The sequence below is a fragment of the Argopecten irradians genome, chromosome 15, assembly GCF_041381155.1.
Source record: "Argopecten irradians isolate NY chromosome 15, Ai_NY, whole genome shotgun sequence".
Taxonomy (NCBI): domain Eukaryota; kingdom Metazoa; phylum Mollusca; class Bivalvia; order Pectinida; family Pectinidae; genus Argopecten; species Argopecten irradians.
In genome coordinates, this window is record NC_091148.1 from 27,387,836 (window position 1) to 27,414,296 (window position 26,461).

At 34.4% G+C, this 26,461-nt stretch overlaps 1 protein-coding gene across 1 annotated transcript in view; it reads right to left on the minus strand.

Annotated features, from left to right (window-relative positions):
* Positions 1–7,341: 7,341 nt before the first annotated feature.
* The window catches only part of LOC138308490 (sushi domain-containing protein 2-like), a 29,029-nt gene continuing 9,909 nt past the window's right edge, over positions 7,342–26,461 (minus strand). The window contains exons 7-17 of the mRNA XM_069249493.1: positions 26,025–26,173; positions 25,434–25,718; positions 24,718–24,995; positions 24,228–24,368; positions 23,615–23,767; positions 18,296–18,451; positions 17,622–17,747; positions 16,394–16,642; positions 15,683–15,865; positions 12,520–12,585; positions 7,342–12,083 (exon numbers count right to left, since the gene is read on the minus strand). Coding sequence (XP_069105594.1) covers positions 11,893–12,083; positions 12,520–12,585; positions 15,683–15,865; positions 16,394–16,642; positions 17,622–17,747; positions 18,296–18,451; positions 23,615–23,767; positions 24,228–24,368; positions 24,718–24,995; positions 25,434–25,718; positions 26,025–26,173 — 1,977 coding nt within the window. The 3' untranslated portion in view covers positions 7,342–11,892. The remainder of the gene's footprint in view (positions 12,084–12,519; positions 12,586–15,682; positions 15,866–16,393; positions 16,643–17,621; positions 17,748–18,295; positions 18,452–23,614; positions 23,768–24,227; positions 24,369–24,717; positions 24,996–25,433; positions 25,719–26,024; positions 26,174–26,461) is intronic.

A 26,461-nucleotide genomic window follows, 5' to 3' on the forward strand; every position in this document is an offset into this window, starting at 1 on the left:
AGAATGGTCAACTAAATTTCAAGTTACATGTCCGGAGTTTGTAGGTCTGTAGAAAGTACCTAACATTATAATTCTATTATTGATTTGTTATTCAATCAAAATACATTCAAAGTTATTTAATTCAAATTCCTGTCGACGAATGACAGTTATAGTCTTATTTACGTACACTGCGATTCCTCCATCAATCATTTTTGACCGTGATTTGATAAATGGATCTTGGAATTCAGGATAAAAGAGTTCATTTGATTTTTCTGTGATTGGGGATAACCAGGTCTCTGTGAAGGACAGAATATCATACTGGTGTAATTTTACAGTCAATTTTTGGCAATAAACTCTGTACATTATAGTGTACCATCGACGAAGGTAAGTTATTTGACTGAAATGTTCACAGTCTTAAAAAACAAGTTCAGTTTTTATTGCAAACATAATTTACTGTCGTATAAAGCAATTAAAAGCACTATTAGATAAAAACTTAGTATATATTGCCTTGTACAAAAAAAACTCAGACGTTTAGATCAGTCAGTGATGCGCTGATAATTTTGTATGACTCTTAGACTCTTAGATACTCAGAAGTAGGTTTAGCAAGCAATATTATGAATTAAACACGATGTTTCAACTTGAAAGGGAAAGTGAATGTAACAAAATTCAATTAGTAATATGGAAATTTTGTGATGTCTTAAAAACTTTGTGAGATGGAAAATTGCAAGATGCCAACAACAAATACACAATTGTTAGGTAAGGTAGTTAGATGTACATATTGTACGTATTGACACTGAATATTTCTTCTATGACCTTTCATTAGTGTGTTGGTCATTAGCTAACAGACGTTGCTCATTGGAATTGCTTGACATTGCGTGACCAAACCTACACAAGTCCTTCTCCTGAAAAATCTGGCGAGTCTCTTCCGAGCGATCTTTCACCGTCATTTTACCATCCCATGTTCAGGTCTGGACTACGGAGCTTGACGGGTTCTTCACAAATTGTCGACAAATGAATGCCAGTCGGTCGCGACATTTGGTTAGTTCCTCGTTAACTGATATAGCCTTGGTAGCTGAACAATTTCTGATTTTTTTACTATGTTTTAATAATGTTCGTTTAGCCTCGTAGGTTCGGAGTCTCGTAATGATTTGACGAGGTTTACATGACTTTACATAACATATTCGACATCAACAAGCATTCCTCCTAGCTCTCCTCGTTTAATTCTACTGTATATAAGGTGATATAAACGGCGCCCGGTACCTGGTGCCCCTACGAGGTCACTGAAGGGTATCTTGTCTTTTATCTTTTATTCCTTGTTGGCTTTCTTCTTCCAAACTTTTACCTTGACGCCGTCTCATCGTGGACGAGGGTTTAACCATAACACGATGACACAATACGAAACACACAGACATATTAAGTTACGCCTAACACACTTAACCACCCATCTATGTCGACTTCGCCCGATATATCCACCACATACATATCAAGACCACATACTGTGATCACGACACACGTATGCTATAACATACGTATATTACGTATATCAACATTATATTTATTTTAACTAAAATTATATATGAAGATTTAGAATGTATACTTTAAAGCATGACATGACATTTCTAACTATGCAATATGAATATATGTCTAATTGTAAAGGTATTGCGGATGTATCGTATGGCCAAATATAATATTACTTTAATGTTTGTGGAACAACAATGTGTTCATCAAGGGATCCAATTTCCAGGTGTTTAACCGGATCTTGAAGAGAAAGAGACTTATAAAAACGAACTTCTCTTTAAGGCTAATAATGTAAATCATGGTAGTAAAATTGCAATAAAAAGGGATATTCTACCCGAGGATCACAAAATGTTGTAAAACCCTAGGCTTGCCGAGGATAGAATATCCCTATCCTTCATACCCACGTATGAAAGAGTATTTTTCTCTCATACCTCGCCGTTTTATTGCAATTTTACTACTATGATTTTCCGCCATTTTGAAATGAATTCGAAAAAAAATGTGATTGCAGTCAATTTTCCATACATAATGCATTGCGCTTTACTTTCAACGCATATTATATTGCTTTTATCTTTTAAATTAAATAAAGCATAGTTTCTGGAAAAAATGTTAAAATTGTACCGAGAAAGTAGAAAATCTGTTGAAGCTGTGACGTCACGAGGCTTTATTGCATAGGTAGCCATGCAATACAGCTTCAGGCGACATGGGTGTGTTGCCCTAGACCAGTCAGTGACCCTCGGGTAGAAGATCCCTATTCTTCATATCAACATATGAAAGAATCTTGTATTATTAAGTGAGAATTCTGCATTCTGATTGGTCGAGAGATATTTGGTATTTCACACTATCATACGGCAGTTAACATAATAATACGAGGAGACAAGAGACACGTTCGTAGCAACCCCCTAGTAACGGGTGATAGTGTATTTTTGTCAGTGCAAAATATTAACAGTCGAAAAAGATGCGCACTCGTTTCTTTTTTTGGCGCCATCTTTGTTTTTTGAAGCGAAGCTTTTTGGTAATAGTTTTGCCAAATTAGTCTGTTTATCATTTTTTTCAAATTAAGTACGGAGCTTTCCATTTACACATTTTCGCTTACCTTCCAAGCGTTACATTTTGGTTTTATTAAACCCGTCGGTGATTAGCTGAACGGAAGACATGTCATTTCAAGCGTGTTCGTAACGCTGCTGATATTGTAAACAGACGATCGGACTACAAATTATTTTTTTAACAATTTCTTTTTGTTTATGGTGAGTATTTTTTCACAATGCAATGGTAATAAGCGCTACTGAGTAAAGCTGATGTTATGTTACTGCCGACGGTGAGTTTTCGACTTTTGCTAAACTAGGAACATGTAAAATGTTTCAATAGATTGCAAACACTTGAAAAATAGTTTTGCTTCCAGATTTTTTGGTATGATAATATAAATACTACCTGCATTAGATGGTGAGAGTGATATCCTTGGAGTGCGCAGTGTGTTAGGGATCAACCAACTAAATAAAAAAAGACCTTCGAAATGGCCCCTGTGTATACAAGATTGAGCCCAGGATAGAATTTTAACCCGGCCGCTGATTGGCTGGCTAATTATGAATTTCAAAAGTAAAAATGTTTTCTGACAGGTAATTATTCCTAGATAACCATAATATCAATTTGGAAATTCATATTGAGATTTAGGTTCAAAATATCAATTTTGATAATGAATAGGTAAAAACATTAGAATTTCCGGATATTTTAGTGCAAAATGCGCCTGATTTCAATAAAGCTACCCTGGTTGGAGTTTGAGCAGAAGGACCCAAACTTTTTTTTCTATCTAGTGTTATATGAGAACCTAGACTTTAATTATAGAACACAATACCTAACTAATATTTCTTTGTTTTAATAATACAGTACAAAACTTTAACAAAGTTTAACACTGTGGTCTATGTAAAATCATTTAGTTGGTTGCTCTCTGTTATGCACAATGTCTTTGTTCGTCAGCTATTTAAATACCATGCCTTTGTTCTGTGCAAGATACAACAATCGTTTATGACTACTGCATTACCACGAGGCTCAAATAAGACCACGTTGTGTAGACACAGGTTCATGGTAAACATAAGGCCTTTAAACCTAATCACGTAAATAAACCCTCCAGTAAAAATATCGATAACAGAAAATAGCAGTCTATGACCTTTGAAGTGAAAATCTTTTTGTATTAAATGTATGTCTATGTGAGATAAACATGCGGTTCTTAGGGAATACTACTACACTTAATTGGAATATGCATTATTTTTGTGTCGCATTCCTTTCGATCACTATTTTGACATCAACAGTGAAAAAAAAAGTAAAATTTGTATTTTAAGCTCCACAGACATGGGCTACTGTACTAAACTTTTCACGAGATACAACGTTAAAATCAAATTAATAAAAACACGCAAACGCTAAATAATTGATAACGAGTATATGTATTTTCGAATTTGTTGTAAATGACGAAGTAACTTTAATACATATCTAGTATTATATTAATCTGGAATAATCACGATCAGCTAGACAGTGTTGCCTACAACTGGTAGACACGACGAATAAACAATGTCGTTTATTTATCAAGGCATACCAATAAGATTTGAACGGCTATGGCATGAAAAGTTGGTTGCTGAGGCAATAGCTGAGGAATAACTCATCTTCTTTATGTAATGTGTTGTGTGTGAGAATGTCTATATCTATTGGCATATTCGTGTTGCGCCATCTTGTCCTTTTTATAATGTTACATGGGGTGTGTTGCTTGGTGTCTTCGGTGGCATGCTTCAGGGATATAGCACAAAAAAGGGCAACAATTCCACAATAGAAGACATAACATGAACATGGTTTTCCGATATTACCCGAAAGTTTGAAACATGGCGTTGACTGTGGCAGATCTTTCAAAACGTGTGATGTTTCATGCGACATTTACCGCTATGTCAATAGCTCTCATGGGACTTTCATGGATCTGAACCATCATATATATATAAGCATCCATATTCACACAATGTATGTTTTATGAGAGTTTGTGATGGTTGAAATTACAAGAAATACAACTTTAATCAAACAAACCAACAAAACTCACTGAAACATGCTGCTGAAGACAGCGAAGAGCAACCCCCACCCGGTCACACTATACTGACAACTAGCAAATCAGTTGACCCACTCCCTTTGTGCTGAGCGCTAAACAGGATCAGACGCTACCAGTTTTATAGACTTTGTTGTGTCTCGATATACAGAGCCACACATTTAATTATGCGTGCATGTAGGGAAGTTATATATTTACGCATGTAGTTTTTTAAACCATATATCCCAAATGACTTTAACAAAGCCTATTAATATGCGGAATTTAGGAGGTAAACGTTTGAGAGAACAATGTTGACAGTTTTAATGTTCAATAAATATTCTCTTCATTGATTTTGTTTTCTGATGGCATACATATTGGAAACATTTTAAAGTCTTCCATAGTGTAAATACGACATTTAATGTAGGAATGATTTTTTTCAATAAGCTGCAATTTATAAATATCTTACAAACACACGTCTTATAAATAGGACACGGTAACTTACATATAAACTGTCGTGTTGGTTGTTGAAGAATGGAAAGAGAGTACTGATAGTTACTACAGGAGAACTACCGTCATCGAGCGTAGGGACCTCACTGTCTCCATGGGAAGCTCCGTACGGATAGAAATCCTCCAAAGGGATTGGGGCAGACAACCTCGTCAGAAAAAGAATCAAAACAAAGGATAGCGTTCTCATAATTATCCGTCATGAGTGAGGTATTGAATGTAAAAATACCCAAGCTATGGGGATCATATACCCCGGATGTAAAAAACAAGACGTATGCAATACGTAGTCCTGTAGTGTTGTCTAAATATAGATAGCATTGCTCATTTTTTACGATATACAGTTTGTGAAAACTTGTGTTAGATAATCAATGCAGTTTAGTAATGTATGGACTAGTGCATATTATTGAAATGAGCAGGATATATAACGAAATATTCCATAATGTTTTTATAGTTATCAGTTTTACATAAAGGTTTCACGTGTACAGATGCACGGTCGTGTGTGGTTTGTTTTACATATTATATCCGTAGCAAAGAAACATCAACTGAAACGTTTACTGTTTCTAAGGTGAGGCGAGTAAGGGTTGAGTAGTGTTTTGTTTTCTGTTTTTAAAAGGCTTTCAAAATAATGTTAGCCAAGCGAGGTATCAAGGATATACAGAAATATGTACAGTTTGCACTGACATGGATTCAATAACCATGCTTTCTCGTATTATTATTATCAGTGTATAATGTTAGCACAACACGCGCGGCGATTCTATTGTTACGTGAATAGTCGATGGCGTAGCAACGTGGGGTCATAACCCCACTTTTGGCGGGAACATATGAATGACTCGATTCCAATCAGCTGTTTAATCGAATTCGTTGACGATGACGGGAGAGAAAAATATGGGTATTTAAATAAAAAAAATATGCAACTGCCGCGGGAATAAATTATTTTCATTTACTTAGAAAAACTGTAAATATAAGGAATAGAAGTTTATTTTGTTGAAGTTATAAGGGTATAATGATAATGGAGCCCGTGTAAATTTTATGTAACCCGGCTTCTACGGGGTTACATAACTTACACGTGCTCCATTATCATTATACCCACATAACCTCAACAAAATAAACATCTATTCCTTAATTATCTGCATTGCATTACATGTGAACAAGTAAAAAGATAAAATTTACCGTTTTATGCAGTCTATAGATAGATTCTCCGTTGTAATATCAAAAGGCTTAGCGACTCATTAGCCTTTTCAATACTATCAAATGCCAAACATATCTGAATATGTGTCAAAATCTAGGGTAGGCTAAAAGCCGGCAACAACCAACATTAACCATTTTAGATACAGGTGTTGTCAGCTAATAATACTAAAAAGTACCTAATGTTAGATATATAGAGGTTACACAACGAGTGGTTGTTGGATATGAAATTTATTCCACACGAGTGAGTCAATTTTTAAAAGTTGCAAAAGAAACGAGCTTTAGTGACAACGACGAGTCGTGTGACCTGTTTCTACCGCAATTTTATCCGCTTTTAGCACATACAAATCAGACCAAGATAAGGTAACGTGTGTTTACCGAGATATACAAATAAGATGTAGTGATATTTTCATCAGCAAGAAGGCACTAATTAATATTCTAAAGTCTTATTTAGATAAAGAATCCATTCATATAAAATTTATCTATTTGAAAACAACTTTAGGATTAAATACTTTTCATTTGACGTTTTATTAAATCAATTTTCAAAGTTACAACATTATAACACTCATTGCCGGACTATAAACCATGCGGACGGCAGAATCGTGCCGTTTACTTCCCGCCAAATAATCACCAAGCCATTGTAATCAAGTTCAAGTCCGTTTCAGAATCGTTTAATCTACCAAGCTTACCAGTAAGATATTTCCCCCCCAAAACCAGTTACCGATTTTCATACCACATATAAACACGTAACGTTTTTGATACAACGACGACGTCACATTCTGTACGCTTTCCAACAGCATTCTTGACGTCAATGCAAGCCGCAATCACAACATAGCATGATGTCATTCTATTATTGATGACGTTGCCACTGAGAAATAAGTAGTTCAGACAAAGTTCACCATGTTAGCCAATCAGAATGCGTAAAAAAAGCATTTATACGACGTGTGGTATAAAAAAATGTTGAGTTTAATGACACCGCCTATTGTGGTAGAAAGAGGATGTACACATTTCTTATATTTCACAGGATTATTTTAACAATAGTAACTTCTTCATGAAAAGGTAATTGATTTGAAAAAAAAAAAGAAATCAGCAAGCAGTCATTTTGTTTCAGGATTTATTTTAATTGATAATTAAGATAACACTTATTAGAAACCGATACCTAATTCATTTCATAAAAACTCACAGAACTTGGATCACAATGACATCGGTTAAATGGTACATATAAAAGTCCATGTTAGACGGATATAATTCCGTCATTACACATCTATCTATCTGGCAAATTTTACGGGGGTATTCATTACTGTATTTTATTAATAGTAAAGTAACGCTATATGTTGACATGAAGGATAAAGAAAGTCTGCCCAAGGATCACATAATTTAGTAATATCCGCGAGGCTTGCCTAGCGTTTAACAACATCATATGATCCCGAGAGAAGAATATCCATATCCTTTATATCCACATGTGAAGGAGTCTTCTGTTCCCAGTCATGCATGTTATTATCAGAATATCCAGTAAAGATAAGTTGCCGCTTTGAAAATTATGCAGAAATCAGTTTTAGGAAAATCAATTCCACATTATTTAAATATTAGTATGTAATCGGAGCTTGTGCGATATTATTAACATACATGTATGGAACGCCATAGCTGTCCCGTATGGTTCAAATGTACTATATGAATTTGTGTTTTCATTATATAATATGATTTTATCATTATATGATTTGATCTTATTAGCATATGGTATCATTTCATCAATATTTGATTTGACCAATATGTCATTTGCTTCTACCATTATGTTATTTTCATTTGTCATTAAATTAATCGATTCCATTATATTGATTTGAATACTTCAATTTTTGATTTACATCTATCATCGTTTATTAGGTGTTATTATTATATCATTGACTGTTAGAATGTGTGTTGTAGTACTGATGGTTATCCTAGCATGATTCATAATTGCTAAGTTGTTCTAAATTTTGCACTATTGGGATGCGCTCAAATAATTTGGTGTTTGGTTTAAACATATCTTATTTGAAAATATTTTGCACAAATTATGCCAGTTAGTTATGATGGCTTCCACGCACTATTCTATTTGCACGATATTAAATAGTAGTATTTACATTGCATTGTATATTCTATTTAAGAAATATTTACATATGAATATGACAAGTGGCCCATGGCCCTTAGCGGTCACCTGATATTTGATACAAATTAGTTATGTAATTCATTAGCCAACTGATATCTTTTGTTCACGAAATATGAATATCAATCTAAAAGGTTTACAAACAAAGTTTCATTAATTTTGGTGCCTATTTACTCACATTACCTTGTTCATAAGGTTCAAAAAATCTTTATTCCAAAGGGCAATAACTCCGTAAATAAGTAAGTGTCGAATCAAGCTCAATTTATTTTCAATGTTAGTCTATATGCAAAGTTTCATTAAGCTCAGATCATATTTATTCAATTTATGTTCACAAGATTCAATAATTAAATATAATTGCAAAGGGCAATAACTCCGTAAGTTACGATCGAATGAGGTCAATTTTAGAACTTGTCCGAGATCTGTCTAATTTTATTCTTCATACAAAGTGTCATGAAGCTGAGAGCAAATATTCAAGTTATCGTATTCACAAGGTCCAATAACATTTATTAGTGCAAAGGGCAATAACTCTGTCAATTATTGTCAAATCAGGCTGATTTTCGAACTCGTCCGAGATATTTCTAATGTTAGAATACATATAAAAATTTCATTAAGCTTGGTTCATATTTACTCAAGTTATCATGTTCACAAGGTTTAATAATATATATTATTGCAAAGGGCACTAAATCCGTTACAATCAAATCAGGTCGATTTTCGAATTTGTCCAAGAAATATCCAATGGTAGTTTACATACATAGTTTCATTAAGCCCGGTGCATATCTACTCAAGTTGTCGTGTAAATTACTGTTGAATTATGCTGATTTTAAAACTCGCTCGAGATCGTTCCAATGTTAGTCTACACACAAAGTTCCATTAAGCTCGGTTCATATTTACTTAAGTTATTGCGTTCACAAGGAAATGTCGCATGACGCACGACGCGCGACGACGGACAAAAGACTATCGCAATAGGTCACCATGACCTCTATGGTCAGATGATCTAAAAATGTCTAGCGAAATGCATTTATGCTTTCGTAAATATGTTTGATCATGCAAAGTTAACATTATGAAATGAGTCAATATAGTATGATTGATATCTAAACATGTTGTTACAATCGCAACTAGAACTTATCGTCACGCTGTTTCCAAATGATGATGTCACTATCGACTCGACAAGGACCTTTGTACCTCTACATCTGGCGAATACCCTAACATCAGGGTGGCGGATACCCTGCATCTGGTGAATACCCTTACATCTATTGGATACCCTAACATCTTGAGAATACCCTAACATCTGGTGAATACCCTAACATCCGGTGAATACCCTTACATCTGCTGAATACCCTTACATCTGGTGAAAACCCTAACATCTGCCGAATACTCTAACATCTGAGCCCGGTTGTCCAATGCATGATATGCTTAATCACATGATTAGTAAAAATGTAATTATATCTTCACTAAACTCAGCCAGTAAGTAAAGAATTAAGATATTAAGATTCTTATAAAAGTTTTTAAAATTCGTTTCACCTGAGAATTCTTTTATCTGTATTTGAAACTTGTCGTTATACTATGATTAGCCTAATCACGTTCCGAACAACTGGGCCCTGGTGAACATCTGGTGAATACCCTAACATCTGATGAATACCCTAAAATCTGATAAATACCCTAACATCTGGTGAACATCTGGTGAATACCCTAACATTTGGTGAATACCCTAACATCTGGTGAACATCTGGTGAATACCCTAACATCTGGTGAATACCCTTACATCTGGTGAATACCCTAACATCTGGTGAATACCCTAACATCTGGTGAATACCCTAATATCTACTGAATACCCTAACATCTGGTGAATACCCTAACATCTGGTGAATACCCTTACATCTGGTGAATACCTTAACATCTGGTGAATATCCTACCTCTGGTGAATACCCTTACATCTTGTGAATACCCAAACATCTGGTAAATACCCTTACATCTGCTTAATATCCAAACATCTGGTGAATATCCTAACAGAGGGTGAATACCTTTATATCTGCTGAATACCCTAACATCTGGTGAATACCCTTACATCTGATGAATACCCTTACATCTGGTGAATACCCTAACATCTGCTGAATAACTTAACATCTAGTGAATACCCTAACATCTGGCGAATACTCTAACATCTGGCGAATAGTGTAACATCTGGCGAATACTTTTATATCTGGTGGACATCTGACGAATACCCTAACATTGTTGAATACCCTAACATCTGGTGAGTACCCTAACATATGGTGAGTACCCTAACATCCGATGAATACCCTAACATCTGCTGAATACCCTAACATCTACTGAATACCCTTACATCTGCTGTATACTATAACATCTAGTGAATACCCTAACATCTGGTTAATACCCTAACATCAGGAGAATTCCCTAATATCTGGTGGACCCTAACATTGGTGAATAACTTAACATCTTCTAAACACCCTAACATCTGCTGAATACCCTTACATCTGGGGAATAGTCTAACATTGTTGAATACCCAAACATTTGGTGAATACCCCAACATCCGGTGAATACCCCAACATCCGATGAATACCCTAACATCTGGTGAATGCCCTTACATCTTGTGAATACCCTAGTATTGGCGAATACCCTACATCTGGTGAACGTATGGTTAATACCCTAACATCCGGTGAATACCCTAACATCTGGAGAATACTCTTACATCTGCTGAATACCCTAACATCTGCTGAATACCCTAACATCTGCTGAATACTCTTACATCTGCTGAATAACCTAACATCTGTTGAATAACCTAACAGCTGCGGAATACCCTAACATCTGCTGAAAACCCTAACATCTGGCGAATACCCTAACATCTGCTGAATACTCTTACATCTGCTAAATACTCTAACATCTGCTGAATACCCTAACATCTGCTGAATACCCTAACATCTGCTGAATACTCTTACATCTGCTGAATAACCTAACATCTGTTGAATAACCTAACAGCTGCGGAATACCCTAACATCTGCTGAATACCCTAACATCTGGCGAATACACTTACATCTGCTGAATACCCTAACATCTACTAAATACCCTAACATCTACTAAATACCCTAACATCTACTAAATACCCTAACATCTGCTAAATACCCTAACATCTACTAAATACCCTAACATCTGCTAAATACCCTAACATCTACTAAATACCCTAACATCTACTGAATACCCTAACATCTGCTGAATACCTTAACAGTGGGCTAATATACTGTTACTATTTTGTCTGCGATTACCTTTAAACTTTACATTATAAAGATACAGAATTTACCACAGTAATGAGCGATTGTTTCATTGTGTTCAATTCATAACCAAACTCGGGATCGTTATTGCGATAATAACCCCAATAATGCCATCCGACGCGTCTCATGCCAACACCAGAATGAATGATATTTCCTCATTATGTTGACCCGTATGCAGCATTGTTAATTAAACAACGTGATCCATTGTCGTATTCATTGGTCATTCCTCATTCTGGTGACCCGAATTCAGGATTTTCAAACTCTTTGGTCAATGTTGGGAAGTTCCTGCCCTCTAAGAATTTCATCCTGCCTTCTTTCCACCACACACATCTGACGAGAACGATGGTGACGATGATTATGATGACGAGGACTAGTGCCAATGTAACTGCAACAATCACTGTGGTCAAAGAGGAGGCTTCTGAAACGCAAATCACGCCATATAATGATAATTGTTTTCATGCTCTTTTTACTGGTTAGAAGAACGAATGTTAAATTACTGTCGTGGCTGGCGCTTTATCGCAGTATTTAATGTTTAAATGTTTAATGTTTGGGCTCAGTTCCACGGGCATTCCTTAACTATAAGGGCGCTTTTATTACTGATTTAGAATTATCCATATGAATGCAATACAGATATTAATAAGGAGAGTTAACTCTATCTTAGATAAACCTACATGAATTGAAATGAAAATATCAAAGACATGATAGATTGATCAATATACAGAACGTACTACTAACTACATATTCAGTTTCTACATCAAATAGCAGAATTATATTCTAAACGTAACGTTTGATGATTTTAACAAACTAAAGATTCCATAGTATGTAGGATTGAGTTAGAATGATACGTTACTAACCTGAATCATTGTCGTCAGAATCGGGATGAACTGTCGTCGGAGGCGGCGTCGTTGTCGTCGCAAGATCTAAAAAGGAGAAATATTAATATTTATATATTAGCTTAATCGTCTTAGTTATAATAGATGGAAACAAAGCCTTTACAGTAAATGACACTATTCTAAGTTATTAAGCGATCGTTAGACAGTATATAGACACGCCTCCTGCTCGCACACGCACATGTCCCCATTCAATGTTAGAGTAGCAAACATTGTAGCATACACAATACAAAATGCATTGTCAAATGCAATTTGATTGACAGCTAACGATTCGTCAATTTGTAATATGTATAATGTGTCATATATAAATAAATTTAGACGAAAATTAAGATAATTAAGCATTGAAGTCACTATTTTCATACCCCGATGAAATCAAAAAATAGTGACTTCAATGCTTATAATTAATTTTCCGATCTACTTTATAAAATGAAATACGTTTCCACTTACGATTCCATTGATTTTTTCCAATGGATTATTTTTTCCAAATTATTACGCAACGCCAATGTTTCTATTGTGACGTCACGATAACGTCGGGATTCCGCGCCATTCTCGATTTTTGTTTTCATCGTGGAATGAAAAAAATGAATAGGCCAATAAGAAAGTCAAAGAGAAAATTAATTATTATTGGATAAAAAAGAGGTCATGGTGTTAATGTTGATTAGTCATTTATTTTGTAGCTTGTAGATGAACCAAAATTCAACTGCAACTGTTCTGTATGCCTAGATATGATTTTCAGATGTTTATTGAAGATTTTATTACAATGATTGGTTATCTAAAACATTAGGAAAATGTGGGGAATACCAAACCCAATGCAGGGGCGTAGGAAGCGGGGGGGGGGGGGGGGGGGCAGGGGGGGCAGGGGGGGCAGTTCCTGCCCCCGTTCCCCAGGACGGGGAGGGCAAACATGTCTTTTTGCCCCCCCCCCCCATTTTCGCCGACTGAAATTTTCTAAAAATGCTTATTTGAAAGAAAAAATGGTCCTCCTGCACATTTTTCGTACTTCATTCTAGAAAATTTTTCGCTGCGCGGCGCATTTCCTAAAACGTTCAAGCACATAATGTAAAACCTTAAATAGTAAAAATTCAATACACACAAACTAGATTAAAAATGTCCATCAAGGGATTCAATGTACTATTTAAAAAAAAAGTCTCTTAAAAGATCAATTTCTTTATGTCTTAGCGAGACAATTAATTCTTTTTTTATGTTTTACAACAATGTGCCGATGGTGTGAAGCCGGTATATTCAGATCGAGTAGGGTTGCATAATGTTATGACGACACAATTATCATTTCTAAATGCAGGTAGCTTTAAATCGAAAAATTACCATGTTAAGAACGCTTTATATTCATTAAACTTTATCGTAAAACTCATCTCAGCCATTCTAAATCGTATTTTTTTCCCCGGACCCCACTAACACCAAAATCTCGCGCTTTCGGGCGATCGCAAAATCATCAAAATACATAAAACTCATCCCGGAGGTCACCCTCAGACCCTTATAAAACACCAAAATCTCGCGCCTTCGACGCTCACACGCTAATTTAGCCAATTTGCGTATTCGTTAATTTCCTTTTACCGACCCCTCTGTCTATAAATGTGTACAAGGATTAAATTTAGTGATATATCAAAAATGTACATTAAGCATGTATTATATTGTTGGGGGTTGAATTAATCTCCTCCTGTAGGTGTGGCGGGGGTTGGGTTTACAAAATATTGAGGACCTTTGCCCCCACCCCCATGACGTTTCATCTTCCTACGCCACTGCAATGATGCTAAAAACAGACTGTCATATTGTACTTTTGGAACACAAAACGAAAGCTGGTTGAAAGGGAGGTTATAATTAACTACAAATTTGCTGACGCTTCAGGGAACATTCGTTTCCCACATTATTAGAAGCTTTTCTAATTTACGATCGTTAACATATGGAGTATAAGTCATATTTGTTAATATTCGTTATAAATCGATTTTTGTTTAGCGTCAAACGAGAGTTTTCATTCAACAAGGCACCGCAGCGATCCATTTACATTTACCTCCTTTCCCAATCGTGCACGTTACTGACTCTTGTTCTACTCCGTTTTATATCGGTATTTGTTTGTGTTCGTTTTACCCACGTTTTCGACCCACCGTTTTGTTTACAATCTTTTAATTTGTGCAGTGCATTATAGAAGGTCACTTACGTTCAATGCTACTATTTTTATCGCACTCAGTCAGTATATCTCGACCGGGCCAGTTCAAAATAAAGAAAGATGGACTTTCCATAATGATTATTCCATTTGACATATTTGCACAATAACTGATGTATTTTATTAAGTAAGGTATCTGGTACGTCATAAATATGTATTCTACTCAAATTTACATGGTTTATTTAGGTTCATGTCCGTTGAACAACTGTTATGTATGACACTAAATACATGTAGTTATTGGATAAGGGAGATAACTCTTATAGCTCTATTATCAATACTCCCGAGGTCATATCATTAAGTTAGGTTATAGAACGTTCTAGAATATTATCATGTATAAACAAATATGTTTGTAAAAATGTTGATTATAAGTAGAGATCTAGAATGATCTATTTCCAGAAAGTTCTATGTTTATTTGTTTACTGTTTTTAGTTAGATATTTCTAGAAGTAGAAGGTTCTCCAATATTCTTGAAATAGGGTTTAGCTTTATGTATTCCAGCTGTCCCAGGCTAATCAGAACTGTAATGAGACCTGTAATTAGACATATCAAGAATTGTACAGCGCCATATAAGATTCTATTGAGAGAGCTATTGTGACTTTATCTGTGGAGTGTTACAACGCATTGTGTGGATTTATTCATATTGCCTGGAATATTACAAATTATCTGTGGACATTCATTTTCCTCGTGGAGTTGTGAACATTGTTAATTATGAATCTGGAAGGATTAAGGATTATACCAGGACATTCACATACAGATAAGTAACATTTTAAATGATTGCATTAGTCGTGTACCGCCACCAATTACTTTAGATATTGTAAACCATCTCTGAATAATATTGTATATATAATTAAATTGTGTTTTGAATTTAGCTGCTGGTTTCTCATTTCTGTTATTCTTGCTTGTAAAACAAAATATACAATACAATGTACGACATTATATATCCACCTACCTCCAAGTATACACGTGGTCTGGCTCTCTGACCATCGGCCATCCGAGTTACATGTTATATATTCCGATCCGCCATGGACTGCTCTGTCAGAGTTACACCGAAGTGTGGCCGTGTCTCCGACCTCCATTCCACTATAGTTCCACTGTCCGAACTCTACTAGTGGCGGGAATCCACAGCTCACCACTACAGGAGATAAAATTAAGGGTAGGATAATATAAAATGATATAAGGTCATAAATGAAATAACCCACTGCCACTACTACAGGGGAAAAATGAAGGATAAGGTAATATAAAATGATATTAAGTCATAAATGAAATAACCCACAGCTTACCACTATAGGAGGTAAAATGAAGGGTAGAGTAATATAAAATGATATTAGGACAGGTTATAAATGAAATAACCCACTGGCCACTACTACAGCAGGTAAAATGAATGGTAGGGTAATATAAAATGGTAATGATAAAGACCCATTGGCCAACATTACAATGTCAGTCGGAAAAAGAAGTGAAGAAATATTTAAAATAATATTAAGTCATGAATGAAAAAAATCCAGTGGTAACCGTTACACGATCAAGGGCTAAGCATGTTAGATAATTAGGTTAGGAATGAAGAACCAGTGGTAACCGCTACAATGTAACAATGCATATCTGCATATTGATTTCAGAGATTTCCTCTGTTCAAGTTGTTAAGATCTCCTTTTTATTTACTAACCAGGGCGGGATATCTTCTGCATCCTAATCAGTGTTTCCCCTGCTACTTGGGTCGACTTAGCTACCGCCTCGTCCTGGGTAACGTAGTAGTCATAGTAACAGAATGTGTCGTTTCCGCAGATGGCCCGGGTGGTGTCGGTAATAGCCGTCTCTGGGACATCAAATAATGGTACGTATATAGTATTCTGTATAGACGAGTAGGATGTTCCTACTGCATATGTAAACAGGGACTCCTCCTCTGTAACTCGCCCTGTGAAGGTAAATAAATCAATCGTGCTTGAAACGAGAATTTCCAGGTATACATATTTGTAACTAGAGGGATTTATATATAGGACCTTTACTTGTTGTTTATTTAAAGGGACATGAACCTTAAATAATTTGTTCTGCATGCTCAGATATGGTTTTCAGATGTTTATTGAATATTTTATTACAATGATTGGTTATCTAAAACGACAGGAAAACGTGGGGAATACCTACCTCAAAAATGATGAAAATAGACATATTCTATTTTGGTATACAAAACGAAAGCTGGCCAAATGCGAGGTTATAATAAACAACAAACTTGCGGACATGACAAGAAATATTAGTTTTCCCATTTTAAGATTATTTTCTAATTTACGATGGTTGACATATGAAGTTTTAGCCATATTTGTAATAAAACAATTTGTATTTAGCGTAAGAATGATATGTCAAAAGTCAAACGAGACTTTTCATTCGACAGGGCACCGCGAAGGGAGGTTCCTGACTTATTGCACATATGTACATCACGCAAGTACAAAGTGGGGAGTTGCTCCCGTCTCTTGCATTTCAGGGATCCATTTATATTTACCTACTTTCCCAATCGCGCACGTTACTGACTCTTGACGTACACTGTTTTCTATCGGAATTCGTTTGTGTTCGCTTCACCCACGTTTTTGACCCACCATTTTGTTTACATATGCAGTGCATTGTGGGAGGTCACTAAAGTTCAACACTTACTATACTATCGTTACAAAATTCGACCGGGCCGGTTCAAAATACAGAAAGATGGAATTTCCATTATAATTATTTTATTTGACACATTTGCACAATAACTGATATATATTACTTAGTAAGGTATCTGACACGTCTTAAATATGCATTTTAATCAAATTTACATGGTTTATTTAGGGTCATGTCCCTTTAACATTTTGAAATTAAATCGCCGAGATGACAATACAACTCACTACAATGACTTTCTGTATACTTACATGTTATACCCATGTTGTTGTGTATGTGTTCGGTGGAAGAGTCTGACGGTAAAACGTCGCCAGCCCTCGAAACAAGATCGTCATTAGGATCATTGTTGAGATTCCCTAACAGTCCCTCGATACTGCCTGAAAAACAACAAATAAAAATGTACATACATGTATACCTGACGAAAATAATCTTTTTTTTTTAAAAACAAAGAATGTTACAGCCATATTTAAATAGTGCATAATAGCAATAAACTAGCAAAGTAGGAATATCCCAGTCAGGTACGGGAGAACATGTAATGTACCCCGTTGTACAGTCGGACAAAAGCTGACGAAATAGTTCAGGAGGGAATCAAACACAAGACTTACTCCGTTGTACATTCAGACCAAAGCTGACGACATAGTTTAGGAAGGAACCAAACACCAGACTAGCCGCGTTTTACAGATTGACCAAAGCTGATGATATAGTTCAGAAGCAAATCAAACACAATACTTACCCATTTGTACAGTCGGACCAAAGCTGACGAAATAGTTCAGGAGGGAATCAAACACAAGACTTACCCCGTTGTACATTCGGACCAAAGCTGACGACATAGTTTAGGAAGGAACCAAACACCAGACTAGCCGCGTTTTACAGATTGACCAAAGCTGACGATATAGTTCAGAAAAAAATCAAACATAATACTTACCCCTTTGTACAGTCGGACCGAAGCTGACGACATAGTTCAGGAGGGAATCAAACACCAGAGTCTGGAACCCAATATCCTGTCCAGAAAAGGCAAGGTTAACCTCTTTCTTGTGTCCATCCGTTGTTGCGTTAGCGTCATGCACAGAAACAGTCACACCTTTAATTAGAAAGTCACTAACGTAGTTAGAAAGTATAAATAATAGTCACACCTTTAATTAGAAAGTCATCAATGTAGTTAGAAAGTATGAATAATAGTCACACCTTTAATTAGAAAGTCATCAATGTAGTAAGAAAGTGTAAATAATAGTCACACCTTTAATTAGAAAGTCACCAATGTAGTTAGAAAGTATGGATAATAGCCACACCTTTAATTAGAAAGTCACCAATGTAGTTAGAAAGTATGAATAATAGTCACACCTTTAATTAGAAAGTCATCAATGTAGTAAGAAAGTATGAATAATAGTCACACCTTTAATTAGAAAGTCGCCAATGTAGTAAGAAAGTATGAATAATAGTCACACCTTTAATTAGAAAGTCATCAATGTAGTTAGAAAGTATGAATAATAGTCACACCTTTCATTAGAAAGTCATCAATGTAGTTAGAAAGTATGAATAATAGTCACAACTTTAATTAGAAAGTCGCCAATTTAGTTAGAAAGTATGAATAATAGTCACACCTTTAATTAGAAAGTCACCAATGTAGTTAGAAAGTATGAATAATAGTCACACCTTTAATTAGAAAGTCACCAATGTAGTTAGAAAGTATGAATAATAGTCACACCTTTAATTAGAAAGTCACCAATGTAGTAAGAAAGTATGAATAATAGTCACACCTTTAATTAGAAAGTCATCAATGTAGTTAGAAAGTATGAATAATAGTCACACCTTTAATTAGAAAGTCACCAATGTAGTAAGAAAGTATGAATAATAGTCACACCCTTAATTAGAAAGTCATCAATGTAGTTAGAAAGTATGAATAATAGTCACACCTTTAATTAGAAAGTCATCAATGTAGTTAGAAAGTGTAAATAACAGTCACACCTTTAATAAGAAAGTCATCAATGTAGTTAGAAAGTGTAAATAACAGTCACAACTTTAATTAGAAAGTCACCAATGTAGTAAGAAAGTGTAAATAACAGTCACACCTTTAATTAGAAAGTCATCAATGTAGTAAGAAAGTATAAATTATAGTCACACCTTTAATTAGAAAGTCACCAATGTAGTTAGAAAGTATGAATAATAGTCACACCTTTATTTAGAAAGTCACCAATGTAGTAAGAAAGTGTAAATAACAGTCACAACTTTAATTAGAGAGTCATCATCGTAGTAAGAAAGTGTAAACAATAGTCACACCTTTCATTAGAAAGTCATCAATGTAGTTAGAAAGTATGAATAATAGTCACACCTTTAATTAGAAAGTCACCAATGTAGTAAGAAAGTATGAATAATAGTCACACCTTTAATTAGAAAGTCATCAATGTAGTTAGAAAGTATGAATAATAGTCACACCTTTAATTAGAAAGTCACCAATGTAGTTAGAAAGTATGAATAATAGTAACACCTTTCATTAGAAAGTCATCATCGTAGTAAGAAAGTGTAAACAATAGCCACACCTTTAATTAGAAAGTCACCAATTTAGTTAGAAAGTATGAATAATAGTCACACCTTTAATTAGAAAGTCACCAATGTAGTAAGAAAGTGTAAATAACAGTCACACCTTTAATTAGAAAGTCACCAATGTAGTTAGAAAGTATGAATAATAGTCACACCTTTCATTAGAAAGTCATCAACGTAGTTAGAAAGTATGAATAATAGTCACACCTTTAATTAGAAAGTCACCAATGTAGTAAGAAAGTATGAATAATAGTCACACCCTTAATTAGAAAGTCACCAATGTAGTTAGAAAGTATGAATAATAGTCACACCTTTCATTAGAAAGTCACAAATGTAGTTAGAAAGTATGAATAATAGTCACACCTTTAATTAGAAAGTCACCAATGTAGTTAGAAAGTATGAATAATAGTCACACCTTTCATTAGAAAGTCATCAACGTAGGAGGAAAGTATGAATAATAGTCACACCCTTAATTAGAAAGTCACCAATGTAGTTAGAAAGTATGAATAATAGTCACACCTTTCATTAGAAAGTCACAAATGTAGTTAGAAAGTATGAATAATAGTCACACCTTTAATTAGAAAGTCACCAATGTAGTTAGAAAGTATGAATAATAGTCACACCTTTCATTAGAAAGTCATCAACGTAGGAGGAAAGTATGAATAATAGTCACACCTTTAATTAGAAAGTCACCAATGTAGTTAGAAAGTATGAATAATAGTCACACCTTTCATTAGAAAGTCACCAATGTAGTTAGAAAGTATAAATTATAGTCACACCTTTAATTAGAAAGTCACCAATGAAGTAAGAAAGTATGAATAATAGTCACACCTTTCATTAGAAAGTCATCAATGTAGTTAGAAAGTATGAATAATAGTCACACCTTTAATTAGAAAGTCACCAATGTAGTTAGAAAGTATGAATAATAGTCACACCTTTAATTAGAAAGTCATCAATGTAGTTAGAAAGTATGAATAATAGTCACACCTTTCATTAGAAAGTCATCAATGTAGTTAGAAAGTATGAATAATAGTCACACCTTTAATTAGAAAGTCATCAATGTAGTTAGAAAGTATGAATAATAGTCACACCTTTCATTAGAAAGTCATCAATGTAGTTAGAAAGTATGAATAATAGTCACACCTTTAATTAGAAAGTCACCAATGTAGTTAGAAAGTATGAATAATAGTCACACCTTTAATTAGAAAGTCACCAATGTAGTTAGAAAGTATGAATAATAGTCACACCTTTAATTAGAAAGTCATCAATGTAGTAAGAAAGTATGAATAATAGTCACACCTTTAATTAGAAAGTCATCAATGTAGTTAGAAAGTATGAATAATAGTCACACCTTTAATTAGAAAGTCATCAATGTAGTTAGAAAGTATGAATAATAGTCACACCTTTAATTAGAAAGTCACCAATGTAGTTAGAAAGTATGAATAATAGTCACACCTTTAATTAGAAAGTCATCAATGTAGTTAGAAAGTATGAATAATAGTCACACCTTTAATTAGAAAGTCACCAATGTAGTTAGAAAGTATGAATAATAGTCACACCTTTAATTAGAAAGTCACCAATGTAGTTAGAAAGTATGAATAATAGTCACACCTTTAATTAGAAAGTCATCAATGTAGTAAGAAAGTATGAATAATAGTCACACCTTTCATTAGAAAGTCACCAATGTAGTAAGAAAGTGTAAATTATAGTCACACCTTTAATTAGAAAGTCACCAATGTAGTAAGAAAGTATGAATAATAGTCACACCTTTAATTAGAAAGTCATCAATGTAGTAAGAAAGTATGAATAATAGTCACACCTTTAATTAGAAAGTCACCAATGAAGTAAGAAAGTATGAATAATAGTCACACCTTTAATTAGAAAGTCACCAATGTAGTTAGAAAGTATGAATAATAGTCACACCTTTCATTAGAAAGTCATCAATGTAGTTAGAAAGTATGAATAATAGTCACACCTTTAATTAGAAAGTCATCAATGTAGTAAGAAAGTGTAAATTATAGTCACACCTTTAATTAGAAAGTCATCAATGTAGTTAGAAAGTATGAATAATAGTCAAACCTTTAATTAGAAAGTCACCAATGTAGTAAGAAAGTATGAATAATAGTCACACCTTTAATTAGAAAGTCACCAATGTAGTTAGAAAGTATGAATAATAGTCACACCTTTAATTAGAAAGTCATCAATGTAGTAAGAAAGTATAAATAACAATCACAACTTTAATTAGAAAGTCACCAATGTAGTTAGAAAGTATAAATTATAGTCACACCTTTAATTAGAAAGTCACCAATGTAGTAAGAAAGTGTAAATAACAGTCACAACTTTCATTAGAAAGTCACCAATTTAGTTAGAAAGTATAAATTATAGTCACACCTTTAATTAGAAAGTCACCAATGAAGTAAGAAAGTATGAATAATAGTCACACCTTTAATTAGAAAGTCATCAATGTAGTAAGAAAGTATGAATAATAGTCACACCTTTAATTAGAAAGTCACCAATGTAGTTAGAAAGTATGAATAATAGTCACACCTTTAATTAGAAAGTCACCAATGTAGTTAGAAAGTATGAATAATAGTCACACCTTTAATTAGAAAGTCACCAATGTAGTAAGAAAGTATGAATAATAGTCACACCTTTAATTAGAAAGTCACCAATGTAGTTAGAAAGTATGAATAATAGTCACACCTTTAATTAGAAAGTCATCAATGTAGTTAGAAAGTATGAATAATAGTCACACCTTTAATTAGAAAGTCACCAATGTAGTTAGAAAGTATGAATAATAGTCACACCTTTAATTAGAAAGTCATCAATGTAGTTAGAAAGTATGAATAATAGTCACACCTTTAATTAGAAAGTCATCAATGTAGTTAGAAAGTATGAATAATAGTCACACCTTTAATTAGAAAGTCATCAATGTAGTTAGAAAGTATGAATAATAGTCACACCTTTAATTAGAAAGTCATCAATGTAGTAAGAAAGTATAAATAACAATCACAACTTTAATTAGAAAGTCACCAATGTAGTTAGAAAGTATAAATTATAGTCACACCTTTAATTAGAAAGTCACCAATGTAGTAAGAAAGTGTAAATTATAGTCACACCTTTAATTAGAAAGTCACTAACGTAGTAAGAAAGTGTAAATAACAGTCACAACTTTCATTAGAAAGTCATCAATGTAGTTAGAAAGTATGAATAATAGTCACACCTTTAATTAGAAAGTCACCAATGTAGTTAGAAAGTATGAATAATAGTCACACCTTTAATTATAAAGTCATCAATGTAGTAAGAAAGTATGAATAATAGTTACACCTTTAATTAGAAAGTCATCAATGTAGTTAGAAAGTATGAATAATAGTCACACCTTTAATTAGAAAGTCACCAATGTAGTTAGAAAGTATAAACAATAGTCACACCTTTCATTAGAAAGTCATCATCGTAGTAAGAAAGTGTAAACAATAGTCACACCTTTAATTAGAAAGTCACCAATTTAGTTAGAAAGTATAAATAATAGTCAAACCTTTAATTAGAAAGTCATCAACGTAGGAGGAAAGTGTAAATAGTCACACCTTTAATTAGAAAGTCATCATCGTAGTTAGAAAATCCTTAAACTGAGATTATCTGGCATTTATATAAAGTGTCTTAATTCAAAAATTTATATAAACCATTATTTTACGTTACAATATCATACCTTTATATCGGAGGAAGGTGACACCTGTAATATCCTGTACGACTCTGTTTATTAGAATGTCAAATCCCCGGATGGAGTTGAGTCTGATCTCCACGGTATCCGATAGGTTGACTGCCTTGACGACGAACGAGGTTATGACACTTCCTTGGTTACCTGAGGTAAAATGTGATATTACTGACGACAGAACAAAAACAGCATGACACTTTAGTATGAAACATTATAACTGTACACTCTATATACAAAAATACACATGATTTTAACAAGGTTAAAATCCCCATTAAATCTAACTCTCAGTGATTTGTTCATGCCTACAAATTATTCTTTCACGCTGTTAAATATACATGTACATCGCTTGATGAATTTTTCGTATACTCTATGGCTGACCATGGTCTTATTTTAATTTGTTAATTAGAAAGTAAAATTATAAGACAACAATTTACGTTTCGAACAAAATATAATCATTGACATATATTCAGAAATAACAAACATATTATCATTGAATTGTAATGTATGTATCCTACAGTCTCCGATGGCCTCCATTGTTAACATAGATACTGTAATATGCAATACCTGCAACTAAACAATTCATTGTTTTACATAAAAGTGTTATTACCATTGCTCGCAAATGGTTGCATTCTGACTTGAGTCACAAAATTTTTAGATTTTGTTCTAAACAGAACAAATTCACCAACTCCATTAAATGTGTAGAACAGGCCATCCGGGGTAACAAAATGCGGATCACCAACATTTTGTGCTGAAAAACAATAATACGAACATATTATCAATGAACAAAATGGTGTTGATGTCTTTAATGTCAGTATCCGGATAGCCCGGCACCGGATCCTTAGATATAACTATTATATGTTACATCCGGGCATGTATCGCGGCTTCCTATGAATACACTAATGGGCGACAGCATGGTTCTTTGGTCTCATTTATAAACAACAGCAAGAACATTAGAATGTCCACCAAAACAAAATACTATTTTTAAGATTAATCATTTTGTATCATCTACCTTCTGCTAATTGTATTCTTTTTTGTCTAGTATCTATTACAGTGAGAAATTATAATAGAATAGCTAGCCATTAATCACAAAAACTTACCAGGAGTATTTGGAACAAATTCATTGCAGTTCCCTGGCTCTCGTCGTAAATAAAACTCGAAACATTCGCTTGGTATGTCTGACCGTGTAAGCTGGGGATAAACACAGCAATGGTAGTAGGGGGCCGTATCAAAAACAACATTGGACAAATACGGAACTGCTCCTTCACCATCCCCAAAGTAGTGAAAGCGCTGTAGGTATCCACCACCGGATGACGTCAGTATATCCATGAGGTTTCCCTTGTTGTCATAGCAACACAGTCGCCCTGTTACTATTGTTCTAATGAGATGATAAAATAGATTTAAGAAAATGTCACTCAATATTTACAAGCAATATCTCAATATGAACTAATACTATCCATGATATTAACAATATATTGATATTACAGTTAGATATCTATGAGTATGTGTATTTAAGGCCATATCATTAATAAATACCAATTGTTTATACTTTGTTCTTGAAAACAGGTTTCAAATACAATGGTATCGTCTCATATTTAATACGTTATTAAAAGAATAGCTAGGGTACACTAGTAATTCACCAGTTGTTTACTGTAAAGGAAAATATCTTACAGCGTTTATTTTTTTAAAGTGAGTCAATCGTTTGTTCATGTCGCTTGTTAAATCTAGCCCACTGATAAAATGTGGGGAATTACGGTAGACAACAATGGTTTCTTATAACCGTCCACTGTCTCCATGAAACGGTGTTCATCCCTACCCTGGTGTGTTGAGTCTGAAGCACTGTCTAGCCCGTGGATGGTACAGACAGTTGATATCCGGTCGTGTAGAACTCTCCTGTGGCTGGCACAAAGAGTCGGGGTGGAATCGGATGACGTCGATGTTGGCTTGGTCAAAACGACATGGACAAACCTGGACCTGTATTTCGGACAAAAATGGCAGCATGTCATCTTCTGCCTTCCATCGGCGACAGGACATTTTAGATTCTGTTTCGTCTCTGGGTACCACTACAATGGCGTCCGACCATACTCTCTGTGTCTGATTCCTGATGAGGAAATTAATATCCACAGTAAACATTTACCATCGATTATAGAAGGTACGTAAAAACTAGTCAAAAACGGCCCTTGTCAGTTCCCAGTCTAATTCGACGTAGTGTCATTTTCATTCTGAAAAGATAGCAACTACGGCCTGTATAATTAACTCGACTTTGGTCTCCAGCGTGATAATTTATTGTTTTCCAGATAAATAAAAAGTTTTTTTTAATAAATGAGAAAAGAACCTTTAATTATATGCATGCCTAAAATTTCGTATAGATATGTTCGAGTGCATCCTCCATATTGCCATAACTCACTGATCAGTATCATTTGCAGCCTCTACCAAGCTAAGAACGATGACGTCATCGTCAGTCTCCAGGTTAAACGAGACCTCTGTCTGGAGAGTGTCAATGAACTGCACCACTGTTGAATGGTAATGTATCCGAGGCAAGTGGTCAGAGTTGGACTGAAACAAAACAGTCACACATAAATGCTGCTGTTCTTCGCATATGTCATAATTCATTTAACCATTTTTCGGTTGGCAATTATGGAAAATAGAAATTTTTAAAGCATAGAATATATCGTTTTCCAATTGGCATTTATCCTCGAATAATTAGCAACTGTTAATTTTATTTAAACATAATAATTATTAGTTTTTAAATAGTTTGCTCCGTCAAGGACGGAACAGTCATTTCAATAGTCACCTCTTCCATTGCCGCGGTATTTATGACGTCACAATGATAATGACTTCAGA